This window comes from Pristis pectinata, chromosome 16 (genome assembly GCF_009764475.1).
Source record: "Pristis pectinata isolate sPriPec2 chromosome 16, sPriPec2.1.pri, whole genome shotgun sequence".
Lineage (NCBI taxonomy): Eukaryota > Metazoa > Chordata > Chondrichthyes > Rhinopristiformes > Pristidae > Pristis > Pristis pectinata.
In genome coordinates, this window is record NC_067420.1 from 44,691,083 (window position 1) to 44,705,911 (window position 14,829).

Below are 14,829 nucleotides of genomic sequence, written 5' to 3' on the forward strand. Positions count from 1 at the left end.
GTTTAAAACATTGCTTGAAGTCTCCAGGAGACTCTGCTGACTAGCTAGTACCTAACACACTACTCTAATTGTTGTTGAATTCACCTTTAAAAATGTCTGGCCTCCCAAACCAAGCCAGTGCTCCATGTGTCAGGCTGCTAGCACTTGCTGAGAGGCTGTCTTGGATCAAATCTTAGGGGCTGCGTGTAATTGCAAGTGTGGGTCCCTGTGGCAGCAGACAAGCTGAAAATTTGCTGCAGTCAAAAGGTCAGGAACAAAACCAACAGCTGTAGCCTAGTACGTTCCAGATAGTCTTTCAAGTCGATGGAAGCTAAGTTTTCACAGTTACCCTTAAAACGCCAACAATTCTAATACGAGAGTAAAGTTGGATAGATTCCACAGGCTGTTTTTTGTGTTATTAGAGTTATTTTCTCGGAATACAGAGCAGAGTTAGAGAAGTTGGAGCATTGTTATGAAAGTTACATGATAAAGCATTTTCAAGTGATTCTTGTCATATGCATCTGCGCACAGAGTGGTGTCGTGTGAGAGCCTCACCAATGACAGCAGGAGATCTGACAACAGGAAGCATCACAGTTGTGGCTATCCTGCCCCTGGCCAACATTCACAAGAGTCCCCAGGCGACAATGGAGAACCGGAAATGTGGTTATTTTGCCCCTTCATTATATAAGACACTGCTGTAGACATTTGGACAGGTACGTGGATAGGAACGGTTTAGAGGGATACGGGCCAAACGCAGGCAAGTGGGACCAGCTCAGGAAGGGACCTTGGTTGGCATGGAAGAGTTGGGCCAAAGGGCCTGTTTCCATACTGTGTGACTCAATGACTCTATCTGCCCTGGGGCACTGGGCCAAATCCAGCTGCCAACACTATCCCGGCTTAGATCAGCTGGACTGGTGCAACTCACTCTGCAATCTTTTGTGTCTATACTGGTTCAGTTATACACCATACAACTGAGAGATATGTGTGTGTGTCTGTCTGTCTGTCTGTTTGTGTTGTGTGAGTGTATGCTGTACATGTATGTGTACATGTGTGAATGTGTGTACGTGAGTGAATCTGTGTATATGCATGAGTCTGTGCAAGTGTATGCGTGGGTGTAGAAGTGTATATTTGTGTGTGTGTGATCGTGCATATGTTCAGTGTGTACGTGAGTATGTGGTGGTGTCCATGTATTTTAACTGTTGTTCATAAGTGGTTGCTTCTAACCTCACCAGGCTCCACTGATTGACGTGACCTTTCCAGGATCCAATCATAGTGACTGGGAGCAGATTTTGCTTTCAGTCTCACTCACCTAACGCTTCTTCATTGCTTCTCTCCCTCTCTCACGGAGACCTTCCCAAACAAGTGTCTGGCAACGTGACATATGGCTAAAGACAGGCTCACATCCCCTCGCTCCTGCCCCTACGTCTCACCATTCCACACTGTGGTACCTAACTACACATCCCCTCGCTCCTGCCCCTACGTCTCACCATTCCACACTGTGGTACCTAACTACACATCCCCTCTCTCCTGCCCCTACGTCCCACCATTCCACACTGTGGTACCTAACTACTAACCTGTGAATGAATGCTACTAATTTTAAAGAAAATAATGCATTGAAGCTGACCAGTTTGCAAGGGTTTGAGCTGGTGTTGTTCATCACTGAACCTGTGAACAACCTGGGCTGAGATGGAAATTTGACGTGGCTGCAGAAGTTGAGGATATAGTTCACTGCAACAAAACTGCACAGCAAAAGGAACAACTTCATCCCTGGCGTTTAATGATGCCAAAGAAAAGAGGAAGGTTCACAACTGGTGCAGGTGTTACTTCAGTCTACAGAGAGGGCAGAAACTGATGGAAGAAGTTCTACCCCAGGCATGGGCATGACACCCAGACACAGGTCAGTGAAGACAGGCACCTTCTCCAACACCCAGACACACAGGTCAATGAAGACAGGCACCTTCTCCAACACCCAGACACAGGTCAGTGAAGACAGGCACCTTCTTCAACACCCAGACACACAGGTCAATGAAGACAGGCACCTTCTCCAACACCCAGACACAGGTCAGTGAAGACAGGCACCTTCTCCAACACCCAGACACAGGTCAGTGAAGACAGGCACCTTCTCCAACACCCAGACACAGGTCAGTGAAGACAGGCACCTTCTCCAACACCCAGACACAGGTCAATGAAGACAGGCACCTTCTCCAACACACAGACACAGGTCAGTGAAGACAGGCACCTTCTCCAACACCCAGACACAGGTCAGTGAAGACAGGCACCTTCTCCAACACCCAGACACAGGTCAGTGAAGACAGGCACCTTCTCCAACACCCAGACACAGGTCAGTGAAGACAGGCACCTTCTCCAACACCCAGACACAGGTCAGTGAAGACAGGCACCTTCTCCAACACCCAGACACAGGTCAGTGAAGACAGGCACCTTCTCCAACACCCAGACACAGGTCAGTGAAGACAGGCACCTTCTCCAACACCCAGACACAGGTCAGTGAAGACAGGCACCTCCCCAACACACCTCACTCATGACACACACACACACTTACAGACACGAACTGGTACACACAGTCACATCTACAGACATTCAAAACCACACTCACTCATACACACAGACACATTCAGAAACACATTCACAGATGTACATCAGCACACACAGACACACAGGAAACCACAAGGTGATTAGGAATTGTGCTGTGTCGTTGAAGAGTTTCAACAGAAAAAGAGCAGAAAATTGCAGAGAAATCTGGATGCTCTGCCATGTGTCAGATGTCTGGTGTCCTGGTCACCTCAGTGATGGCTGACTGTCAGTCAGTGAGCAGCACTCTCTCTTCTGCATCTGATACTTCTGGGCTTCAGTCTCACTCTCCAATGATGCTCCTTTGGAACACCACTGGTCACAGACCTCCAGTCAGAGAATATAAACACCCCTCTATCAGCAGCCTCTGCATTCTATGAACAAGCCAATTTTGTATCCAACTTACCAACTCAGTGTGGGTCCCACATGACTTAAACTTCTGAACCAACCTACCATGACGGACCTTATCAAATTCCTTACTAAAGTCTATGTAGGCAACATCCACTGCCCTACCCTCAGCCATCACCTTTGTCACCTCCTCAGAAAACTGAATCAGGACTTCTCCTGCACAAAGCCATGCTGACTTTCCCTGACAAGTGCATGCTTCTTCAAATGGGAGTAAATCCCATCCCTAAGAATTTTCTCCAATGATTTCCCTCTCACTGATGTAAGGCTCACTGGCCTATAACTTCCTGGTTGGTCCCTCTTCTCCCTTGTCTCCCTTAGTATCCTGGGATAGATTCCAACAGGCCCTGGAAACCCATCTGCCTCAACATTTTTCAAGTCACCCAACACCTCCTCCTTCTTAATATTGACATGAAGCCGAACCTTAACTCTGCTGAGATATTATCTAACCTTGCAGGTTGATGTCAAAGAAGCCAAGGCAGTATTTCAGCTATCAGGAATGGAGCTGCCCCAATATCCAGATCAATATTTATTACTGAATAAAGACAATGTGACGCTCATGGCCTGGTTGGTTTTACAGTATTGGTTTGTGACCTGCTGCAGTTCCCATTTTACACCATGGCTTCTCTCCTGTGGCTGGAGAATGCGTTGCATGATCCTGAGACAGTGAGGAGCGAGGCTCTCTCTGTCCTTTCAGTCCTCAGTTTGAATGTTGTACACAGGACTCATTACTCTGCCATGCACTTCAGGAAGGACACTGGGGTACTCCAGTTGGAGTCAACCAAGCAAAGACCCATGGGCCAAACATGGCCATCAAGTAACTCCCAGGTTTGCATGCTCCCAGCTGCTCAGCCAAGGCATCGGAAGATGTAGACAATCCTCTTTGATCTATCCACAGTGAAACAAGAGGAGCCGACAGCAAGATTACAGATCGGACAGAGGGAACGGAGCTGTGTGTGGGAGGAGGGGTGAGGATCAGATGGGCATGGAGGGGGTGATGAGGATCAGAGGGGCACGGTGGGTGGAGGGATCTGAAGGGGATGGGGGGACGTATTGGGCAGAGGGATACACAGCTAGGAGAGGGTCGGAAACAAAAACAGGGGTGGGCTTTGGGCAAATGATGGGGAGGGTTGAAGAGTTGACCGTGGGTGGGTGGGGATGGTGAAGTTGGTCAGAGGACAGGTTGTATAGGAGCCGGAGGTGGCTACCTCTCTTCTGGAGGAAGACAGGGAACTGCCTAGGTGAGGTAGGGCCCCTTAACCAACAGCGATGCAGACACTAACCCTTTGGTCAAGACCTGGTTTGGTGTTTGAGGACTGCACTGTTATGAGCCTTGTGCTTCACCTAAATGAAATCGAACAAGCCATGCAGGTTAGTGCATACCCAGAGCCCTCCCCATGTTGACAGGTCACACGCACAGAAGTGTCGGCAACACCTTCAGACCAGCTCCTCCAGGTCCAACCTGCCAGTGGCTTCCACACACAGAACTTTGGGCATCCTGCTTTAGAGAATTACTGGGGGGCTGCTGGTTTGAAGAAAACAAATAGAAAGGACTGACAAACTGAAGTGTTTTTCTTACAACAGCTAGATTACAAAAATTCTGAATGAATGGGACAGGACAGAGGGGAAATGGTACGTGAGAAAGCGATAACAGAAGCCATGGGGAAGCTCTTCACACACAGAGCTGTCACAGTGAATGAAGGGGCAAAACTAAGGTAATCCAAACTCAGACTGGACAGGGTGACTGGATATGGTAGGTAAATGTGCTGAAGATTACTTACTTGTGTGGAAGGTAAGTCTGGAGTCTGGCTCATTGAGCAGAATTGTGTGTTTCTGTGTTGTAAAGTCTATATCTTAATACTAGATTAATGTTAATTACAGGTTGTTCAGATATTTAAGAGTCCTTGAAGAGTGCCAAATGGTAATCTTAACTACATGGCAGCCAGTGATCAGTTAAGGCTCTGGCTCTTTTGTATGCTGATAGGGGAGCTGGTGGTTTCTGAGTTGCGTGTTACTACCAGCACTGTATAAACTATCCTGCAATGCAGAGAGAAACGAGCCATATTACAGTGCTCATTCTGCCCTAACATCCACACAACAGACAGAACTCTTGAAACATACCCTCCACGAGTGGCATTTTAAACCAACTTATAAGTGTTGTGGTATATTTTACTTAGAGGTAAAAGAACGCAGCAGGTAAGCTAGGATTGGGTGTTTTCAAATTTTATACAGCTAAATCTTTCTGTTCTTTAATTAATAACAGAGTACACTTTGAAAAGCATTTGTTATATGTTCTGAGATGTTTGGTTAGCAAGAAAATGCATGGGGAACATTATGAATGTTCAGAATGCTCTGCTTTCCCTTCAAGATCTCTGTTAAACCACAACAAGAGTATAACAAACTGTGCTATATTTCCTCAACTCCTGTGCTTACTGACCATACCACCTATGGCTTCACCTTCCCTCTCACTGTGGCCTCATCCTGTCCTGACCCCACCTGAGATCTCTCAGCTCCTCCAATACTAAACCCTGCTATACCTGACTTCTACCATTCCTGGCTGTTCCTTCAGCAACCTCGGCTCACATTCCTCCACCCTCTTCTGTCCTCCCTTAAAACATTTCTGAAAGCCAGCTTCTCTTGACTGCTTCCTTGGCACTTTGCTGAAGTGCAGACAGGAGGGCGTGATGTCCACTTGTGCTGGAGCCTTGCTCAGGATACCTCATTCAGTTCTGGGTACCAGAAGGATCAGGAATGACAATCTGACCTTAAGTGTGGGGGTTGGCTGTACGGGAAGGGAGCGTAGGTTTACTTGATGGATGCAGAGATTACATTAACGGGACAGGCTGCTTGGCCCTGCCTTATATTTCTGGAGCTGAGGAAGTTTCCTATGGTGAGAGAATCAAAAACAATTTGAATTTACATAGCACCTTTAAAATGTCATGGAAAAAAGGGAACATTAGGGAAATCCAGAAAGCTGTTGATGCTGAGATTGACTGAAGCTTTCAAGTCAGAGCTGTAGATTTTTTAGTGGCACAGAATTAAGATAAGTAACTGTTATTGAGCCATGGCTGAGCAGAGGAAGGGGCTTGGCTGGTGACTGGCCTCCTCCTGTTCCTGTATATGAGTGGACTGCTTCTGCTGTTGTGCCATTTTCATGGAGGGATGGGTTAAACCCCAGTAACCATACTCTGACTGTGAACAACCCACTAACTATCAGTGAGATGGAAGCCCTGCCACATCCCTGAAAGGTCCCAAATCCCTTCCCACACTCTGCTTGCTTGTCTGTGACGTGTGTTATGGAGGAAACCGTGGCGCTGCTGCATAAACAATGCTCCAAAAACAACGACGGGATGAAGGAGCCATCAACACTATTGCTTGTGGGTGGAACGTTGGCCAGGGCACATTACAAAGTGAAATGGTTATTAATTTCTTTTGACAAATGAAACTCGCTATTGAAATATAGAGAGATATATAAATAGACAGACAGGTGCATCAGCAGCAGTGACCGAATCCGACATTCACCGCAGAATCATTAAGCTCACAAAACTAACTCATAAGTGGGGTGGGGGAAGGGGAGGAAGCTGCTTCACTGACAAACAATTAAACAGTTTGGTTTCCTGCACATATTTTCTCTTCACTTTTCAATCATGGCAGTATTGGTTATTTCATTCCCTTGCTTTAGGACAATCAGTTGTAGATGAGTTTGTTAAATCAGTTCAACTCATCAACTCTTCAGAATCACATTCCTGTCTCCCTGATGCTGGGTAGACACAAAGCCCATGGCTGGCACACGCACACTTCTTTCCTGTGACTCTTTGCTGAATACGTATTTGCCAGGCTAAGGCCATGGTCACTGTTTAGCTATCTCTGAGGGCTCTGTTCTTCATCAACGGGCCCTCGTCTACAGACAGCTGCTCTGGAGAATCTCCTCAATCCCCCCCAACACTGGCTGCTCACCACAACAGCTCAGTACATTCTCCAGCCAGAAACAAGAGCTGATATCAATTCCTTGAATTATAAAGACATTCTAACATTTAAAATAAACACCCACACATAAGTATGCATGTACACACTGGTGCACCATACATGTACTATAACACATTACATATGTTTTGTATACACACACACATAAACACACATAGGAATCGACATATCTGCACACTCAACCACATGTTTGGATCATCACTGATTCCTTCAACAGACAGGAAGAAACTATACTGGTTCCATTTGCATCTGTCCAGTCCCAGTCAGTAAATTACCAGCACTGTCTTCTCTTCCCTCCCACATTACAGGTGATGCTCCCACCTATTTCCCTCCACCTCTATACACCTCTCTTCTTACAATCTACTCCTTGGACTTAAACTTGTGGTGTTGCAGTGATGGAGAGAGAGAGAGAGAGTCATAGAGCCATATAGCACAGAAACAGGATCTTCAGCCCATCCTCTCCAATGTTGACCATTATTGTTTGATAACAAGGCACTGAAGTTCCTTGGGGTGTTTTGCTGCACTAAAGGTTCTTTATAAATGCATCTGTAGGTGTTTCTTAGGTTGAAATCATATACATCTACCTAAATGATTAATTTATATAGCAAAAGCAGTTTCTAGATGTACTAGGTTCCTCTGTTTAAAGTGGGAAGCAGAGTCCACAGCAAAGAGAAAAACATTAAATATTGCTATTAAAAGGTGCAAACTGGAGTTTAATCTTCTCCTCAAGGCTGATCCAAAGTCATTCATGAGCAAACAGGCACTGGCCCTCAGCAGCAACCGAGGCAGTGGGGAGGACAGTAATCCAGGTGGAGGCCAGGTGGCTGGTAATGAAAGATTCAGCCCCTGGACACTGTGGGCATCATTGGGAGAAAGGTCAAAGAGACACTTACAAAAATAAATTCCTATTCATTCTATTCAGACATTTCCATTTATTGGAAGTGGGGGAAAAAACCTCTCGAGTCATGTTTTCAGATTACATTGAACCTAACTATTCTCAGTTGGAGGGAAGGTAGCTCTCTTTCATTAGCACAAATAATCGCAAAAATCCTTATCATCTAACTTATTTCCAAATGAACAGAATAGGAAGTTTCCTTTGTTGAAGCAATGCACTGAGCATGTCCTCAGCTGTCCAACTATGACCAACACTGGAAATAATGCAATGAGACACCCAGCAAATGCTGAACTAAATCAATGATATTTGACATGGGAGCAGAAGGAATGTGTGCTATAAACTGACAAGCCTTTCCCGGGGATAACTTGGGTTGGCCAGCATCTGATTTTTTTTAAAAAGCTCACAACAACAAAAGACAATGGCCTTTAAATCTCTCAGAATGGGCCTTCCTTTCCCTTGGTAGCCCTGCATCTTGGGTTGGCTGGCCTCTCTCCTGTGTGCAATAGTGAAACAGTATGCAGCCCAAGTACTTAAAGATACCGCAGCGTCAAAGATTTCAATACCTCAAAGAACACATTAGCACATGTACAGTAGTGCACCATGCCTGTTTTCAAAGGCACCATTGCACCTGCTACCATTGTCACACGGATATCCACTGACTTTATGGAAATGCATCTTCCACTCCATGGAAACTCCAGTTTCTACTTGATGCTTGCATTTACTTCTGCACAGTATCTTTATGGAAATTTCCACATCCAGACATTCACACACAAATACCCACAAGCAAAAATCTATGTGCAGGTAAGTACAAGCAGATATGCACCTGCATACATTCACAACTGGTAACCACACAGTGACACACACATATCCACCAGTAAATATCCAATGATAATCACATGCAAATACCTACACATGAATAATCACGCAAAATCACCACATGCAGATATCCAAAGCAAATATCTAAAGAAAAATCTGCACACTTATATCCTCTTATAGATATCTGCATTCAGATATGCAGATAGATATCCACGCATTGATATTCACATTGTAAAATCTACATATAAACATTAACACACAAATATTTACATGTCAATTCTCCTGAAACTACGTGCCCAGGTGCATGACGATGTAAGTGTACTCCTACACTTGCCGTTATGCATGTGCTATAAAGTAGCCCCAGTGCATGTGTTGACCAATTGCCGGTGGACAATGTTTGCTCTGCCACTGTTGGTCTGTGGAGGGCACCCCAACAATATCCACAGTTGTCCATCAAAACCAAATTTGATACTGCAGCTCTGCCTCACCCCTTGTTCATAACAAGCCGGAGGAACATTAAATATTATGAAACCTCCTTTGCAACTTTGCTGTGGCTTGCTCAGTGATCACAGTTTGGTTGGAGATACTGCCAGTCAAACCATCCCTTCAACCTGCTATCCCCAGGCACTGCCTACAGTGAGAGTCTGTTATGTACCAAAGTTACTGCTGGTGTCAACAGGACACAGAAGAGAATGATTTGTAATCATGGTGATGTGGCCAAGATGCTGCCTGGCTCCCTCTCCCTGTGACAGGATTCTCAGTGCTGTGGGTGCAGCACTCTGTGGCACTGTGCAAGGGGAACAATGTGACTGACTGGCAGTAACATGCCTTGCTGTCAGTAACAGTACACGGCTGTGCACAGGCTGCAACAATGGGAAGGGTTCACTGATGGGCCTCCACACACTGTGGTCTTCCATGTATACCTCGCCTTCACAGTCCTCATCGCCTCAAGGTTCGGCAGGAGTGATTCTCACAGAACATCTGACGCCGAGTCACTGAGATACAAGACCTGGTGACCAAAGGCTGGGTCTGCAATGGGCCCTGGAATTAGGGTTGGCGAACCCCTTGCAACTGCCCAGGCCGGCCCCAGGAGTCACGTCCTCACATGAGAAGCTGCCTCCATCACTGGCATGGGAAAGAAGCTGCTCGTTACAGAGAGAGGGATGGGGAGCAAGAGGCAGAGAGGTGGAGAGGGAGAGAGGAGAGAGGGAGAGTGGCAGGATGAGAAAGGAGAGAAGCTTCGGGAGGGAATTCCAGAGCCTGGGCACAGGTAGGCAAAGGTGAAGATGCCAGTGGTGGAGAGATTAAATTACGGATGAATCCAGGGAACACGGATCCATCAGAGGTCCTTCCTGACAGGAAGGGTGAGGCATGGAGGGGTGAACATTTTTAAATGAGCACTTGCTTAGCCAGAAGCCAATGTGGGTCACAGCAATCAGGAGAGGTAGGGCTTGGCCAGCAGTTTTGGAGCAACTCTGGTTTACAGGGGGAGGCAGGGCTGGAGTGTGCTGGAACAGCCATTCCCAGGGGTAAGGAGGGAGGTGAGAGAAGGTTTCAGAGTCAGGATGGGTGCTACAGAGGTGGAAACTAGCAGACCTAGTTTGGGTTGGGGTATCTGGGTCAAATATAACACCAACAGAAATTCACACCCATACAGGTACAGTGTACATCTCATATATACACACACACACACACACACACACACACACACACACACATATATAGACACATGCACAGGCAAACATATACAGACACACACACAGACAGACACACGCACGCACACAGTCACACACGCAGACACACGCACAGACACACACACATAGACACTAACACACTCACATGGATGCACATGCACACAGACACAAACACACACACATACAAACACACACATACAAACACACACGGACACACACGGACACATGCACACAGACACTAACACACACACATGGACACACACAAACATACAGACACACACACACATGGACACTAACACACTCACATGGATGCACATGCACACAGACACAAACACACACATACACACACAGACACACACACGGACACAGACACTAACACACTCACATGGATGCACATGCACACAGACACAAACACACACATACACACACAGACACACACACGGACACAGACACTAACACACACACATGGACACACACAAACACATACAGACACACACACATGGACACACACTAACACACACATTGGTGCACACAAACACACACGGACAGACGCACACATGGATGGACACACACGCACACAGACACATACACAAACACACACACAAAGTCGACTGCCCCCGTCCTGCCCCCGCCCCGGGACTCCCTGCATCTTCTCCCCTCTCAGGGACTATTTTTTGTTACTTTAAGGTCAAAAACAAAAATAACCCTCTCCTGCCGCAAAGTTTCCGATTCCTTTCGCGCACAGCCAGATGCAAACTCTTGGCACGCTTGCATTGATTAATATTGCAAATGTCCTCACTTTGCAATTTACTCTGAAGTCCTGGGGCGCTCGGAGCGCACGCTCACTATCTCGATCGATGACACTGGCATCGACTCTTATTTGAGACATTTTTTAACAGTCCCTCCTAACATGCTGCTGACTGGTCCAGTCAACTCGTGCTCAGAAAACAGGTTGGGTTAGAAACCCACGGCGAACGCCCATTTCTTGATAGCCTGCACACGTTAGCGGGAGAGGTTTCCAGAGCTCAGCCGAGAGAGGGAACGGCCGGAGATCCGGCGGACAAGGCGAAGGGTTGGGGCTGAACTTCGGGAGCAGTCGCATGGCTCGGCTACTCCCTGTAGCGCCGTGCACGTCAGCTGCGGAGAGCATCTTCAGCGGCGAATAACGCAGGCCGCTTGCTAAGTTGGAGTGGACGTTGGGGACGGACTGAGAGCCGGTGTGTGCGCCGCACAGGCACACCGGGGTGGCCGCTTTAACCGCCGGGAGATGTTACTGCTCCCATGAAGTTTGTAAACAGAAATCCACACAACATCAGACACGTTCTCACTCACACACAGACGCCCAAAACTTCACGCAACACACTCAGAAACAAACACACACACACCAAACACCAACACACAAAGACATAAATACTCAGAAACAACACACGCACTCAGATACAGTCAAAACTTCACACAGAACACACACATACACAAACACTAACACATTCACAAGTGCACACTCAATCGATACAAACCGACAAATACACTTGCACTTATACACTCAAATCACACCTAACACAAGTACATTCACAGAACCATATGCACACACCAACACAAATACGCACCCAAACCACACAATTCTCCTTGTCCAAGACACAAGTTCTCCAGCCTAGAAATCCTCTTGCCTAAGGCACAGCCTCAGAACAAAACCTTCAGAAATACATCTAGAGTATGAGGAGGAAACAAGGTGTAAGTAGTTGAAATCATAAAGCCTTTTACCTTATTGGAGTAATAATGTTCCAGGCAAGAGGCAGTACCCAGGCAGGTCGGATCGGCAGCTAAGGCGCCCACCGTGGTTGGGGCTGAGGGATAAAATCTCACATCCATCTTTTAGTGGCCACAACACCAAGTGCATGGGAGCAGATTTTTGATTATAATTCTCACTCTTCCTTCCTCGTTCAGTCTCTCTCTCTCTCTCTGTCTCTATTGTTGAATGGAACAAAAAGAGAGAATGGGGTGAGATTCAATGCATCCTTGTCTCATATCCGTTTGTGGTCTGCAATAGTTCAGCCTTCTTGCAAGACACAGATGCACACTTTGAACAGCCTTGCCATTATGGGCTGAGGAAAGTGGCACAAAATAAAGTCTCAGAGCACACAAGCTCAGCAAGAAACTGTTGCAACAAAATGCTGATGAGATTTTCTTTCTGGATTCCTGTGTCTGTTTTCTTTGTCTTTCTGCCTGTATCTCTCACACACTCCCTCTCAGTTTCTTTCTCCGCTCTCTGTTCTCAGCATGCCTGAGAGTGTTTACCCATGCGTTTAAGCTGAGGGTATCATTTGCTAGCTTTCTCCACACTGAAAGCCAAGCGACCTCTGTTGATAATAGAAGGGATATGGATGATCTGGGGGAGGGGAATATCAGGCGGTCCTACACTTCAGGCAAAGCACCCTGATAAAATTGCAGAGCCTGACTGTACCAACACATATCAAGGACAGGAGAGTTCCAAGTCCCCTTTCTGTTGGTTTCATGAGAAACACTGGAGTAAACCAGTAAATTTGAGTGCCTGGACTAGTTCTTCTAATCAGAAAAAAAATACAAGGTTGAACATTTACCAGTGGGTAGCATGAGGACAAGTGTAGAGCAACTCCACTCTCCCCAGCAAAGGTGCAGAATCTACACTTATAACAAGTGAGTACAACATTTAGCACACATCCTTGCAACATGCAGCAGCCACATTCTTTGAGAAGTTAAGGGATGTGAAGTAGAGACTGCTCTTGATGCTGCCTGGTGGAACGTAACATGAAAAGCGATGCGGTGGGAGGAGCAGCACACCCATTATTTTCAAAGTGTTTAATTTAACAAGCAGCAATTTAACTTAAAAAAGGGAGGCACTTTGGGCTGTCCAGGTGATGCAGACAGTGTAGAACGTTGACTGCAGCCTGCTGTGGGGAAACAAAGCGAGGATCCCAACAGGACGACAGAACAAGCCACATGAGAGCACTGTGCAGTGCTGTAGGAAGGATAACAAACAAGGATATCGCTCAACTCAGAATCCCAGGAAAAGAACGGGTGAAATATGTAGAGAGGATTTGGGCTTTATTGTTCTGCGATAGACATATACTTGGGTTGTGTGCGGGGGGAAGGGCAGCGCTGGGGAGTGAAAGTCAATGACTTGTTGATAACAGAGAGTGCACTGCTTTTAGTTCTAGACATAAGGTGGAAACAGTAAAATGTGGCAGGATGCCTTGTATAATAACATGACTGTGGGGCTGAGATAATAAACCCACACTTTGTGTTTTTAAGAAATTATTTGTCTGTACTTCGGATATTCTGGTTAGATCTACATAGCATAAAATATGTGATGGGGAATTGTCTGTCCATATGCCTTTGAAGTCCAATTAATCTGAGGGCACAGTTTTCACAACAGTGCCACCTCAGCCCACATTCAGCCCAGCCTGTCCAAATTCAGTCTGGTCGGGCTGATTCGTGACCCAGCTAATTCGAAATTTACATAAAATAAACCTGGGGATTAACCACAGTAATTTCAGTGATTAGTGTGTTCCTTTATTTTGGAATTAGCGATTTTAGTGCACATTCATTGCTTGGAGGTCCAAGGAGGGCAACATGCGTTTGCCGGCTAACCATCCAGAGCTTTCCTCAGATAAACGGCAGCTTTCCCTTCACTCTGCAGCAGCTGCTACTGAAACTTTAACAAAGTGAAGCATCCCACAGCTGTACAGGAGCCCCATCAAATAAACCTGACACAGCTACAGCAGGAGGTATAGGGACAGATGACCAAGGCAGGTTAAAGGATTGCCTCAAGGTCTGATAGTGAGCAGGGGGCAGACTGAGGGTGGGATTCCTGATGGTTTGTATTTGGGAGTTGAAGACAGGGGTACAGGTGCGTTGATTAAAATCCAGGGGTACTTAAGGGGACTTTCGAAAGTCCCTCATCCCTGGCACCATTCGGCTAAAACTTCCCTTCAGCCTCTCCGAAAAGCTGACGTCCTTCCGAACATGGTTGTGGCCAGAACTGAACACAATGCTCAGCCTCAGGTGCAAGAAAGGTTTGGACCAGCTTCTTTGCCTCCATACACAAGGGCAAGGAATCCATGTTTATCAACAGATGCTGTCTGACCTGCTGAGTATTTCCAGCATCTCCTGTTTTTATTTCAGATTTCCAGCATCTGCAGTGTTTTGATTTTGGATGTTGATCAGATGGAGCAGTGATCTGCAGAGAGGTCAAGGAATTCGGTTCTATTAAGTAGGGTGTGCTATACCCGGATGGACAAACGCTCCTGTGGATGAAGGTGAACACAGTGCTGGGGAGAGCAGCTTCACAGGAGATCAAATGCCAGCCTGATAAAGATGTGAGGGTCTGGATTTTATCCCAAACAAACATAACAACCAAAAGGTTTGCAAGAGCAAAAATTCTTGTAATCAATCTCCTGCTGCATGGGCTGTACATCCCCAATCCACTGT

General features: G+C 46.5%; 1 protein-coding gene across 3 annotated transcripts in view; it reads right to left on the reverse strand.

Annotated features, from left to right (window-relative positions):
- Positions 1 to 12,565, reverse strand: part of tox2 (TOX high mobility group box family member 2) — a 124,821-nt gene extending 112,256 nt beyond the window's left edge. For all 3 annotated transcript variants that reach the window (XM_052031288.1, XM_052031289.1, XM_052031287.1), the window contains exon 1: positions 12,124 to 12,565. In XM_052031288.1, coding sequence (XP_051887248.1) covers positions 12,124 to 12,231 — 108 coding nt within the window. In that variant the 5' untranslated portion in view covers positions 12,232 to 12,565. The remainder of the gene's footprint in view (positions 1 to 12,123) is intronic.
- Positions 12,566 to 14,829: the final 2,264 nt, after the last annotated feature.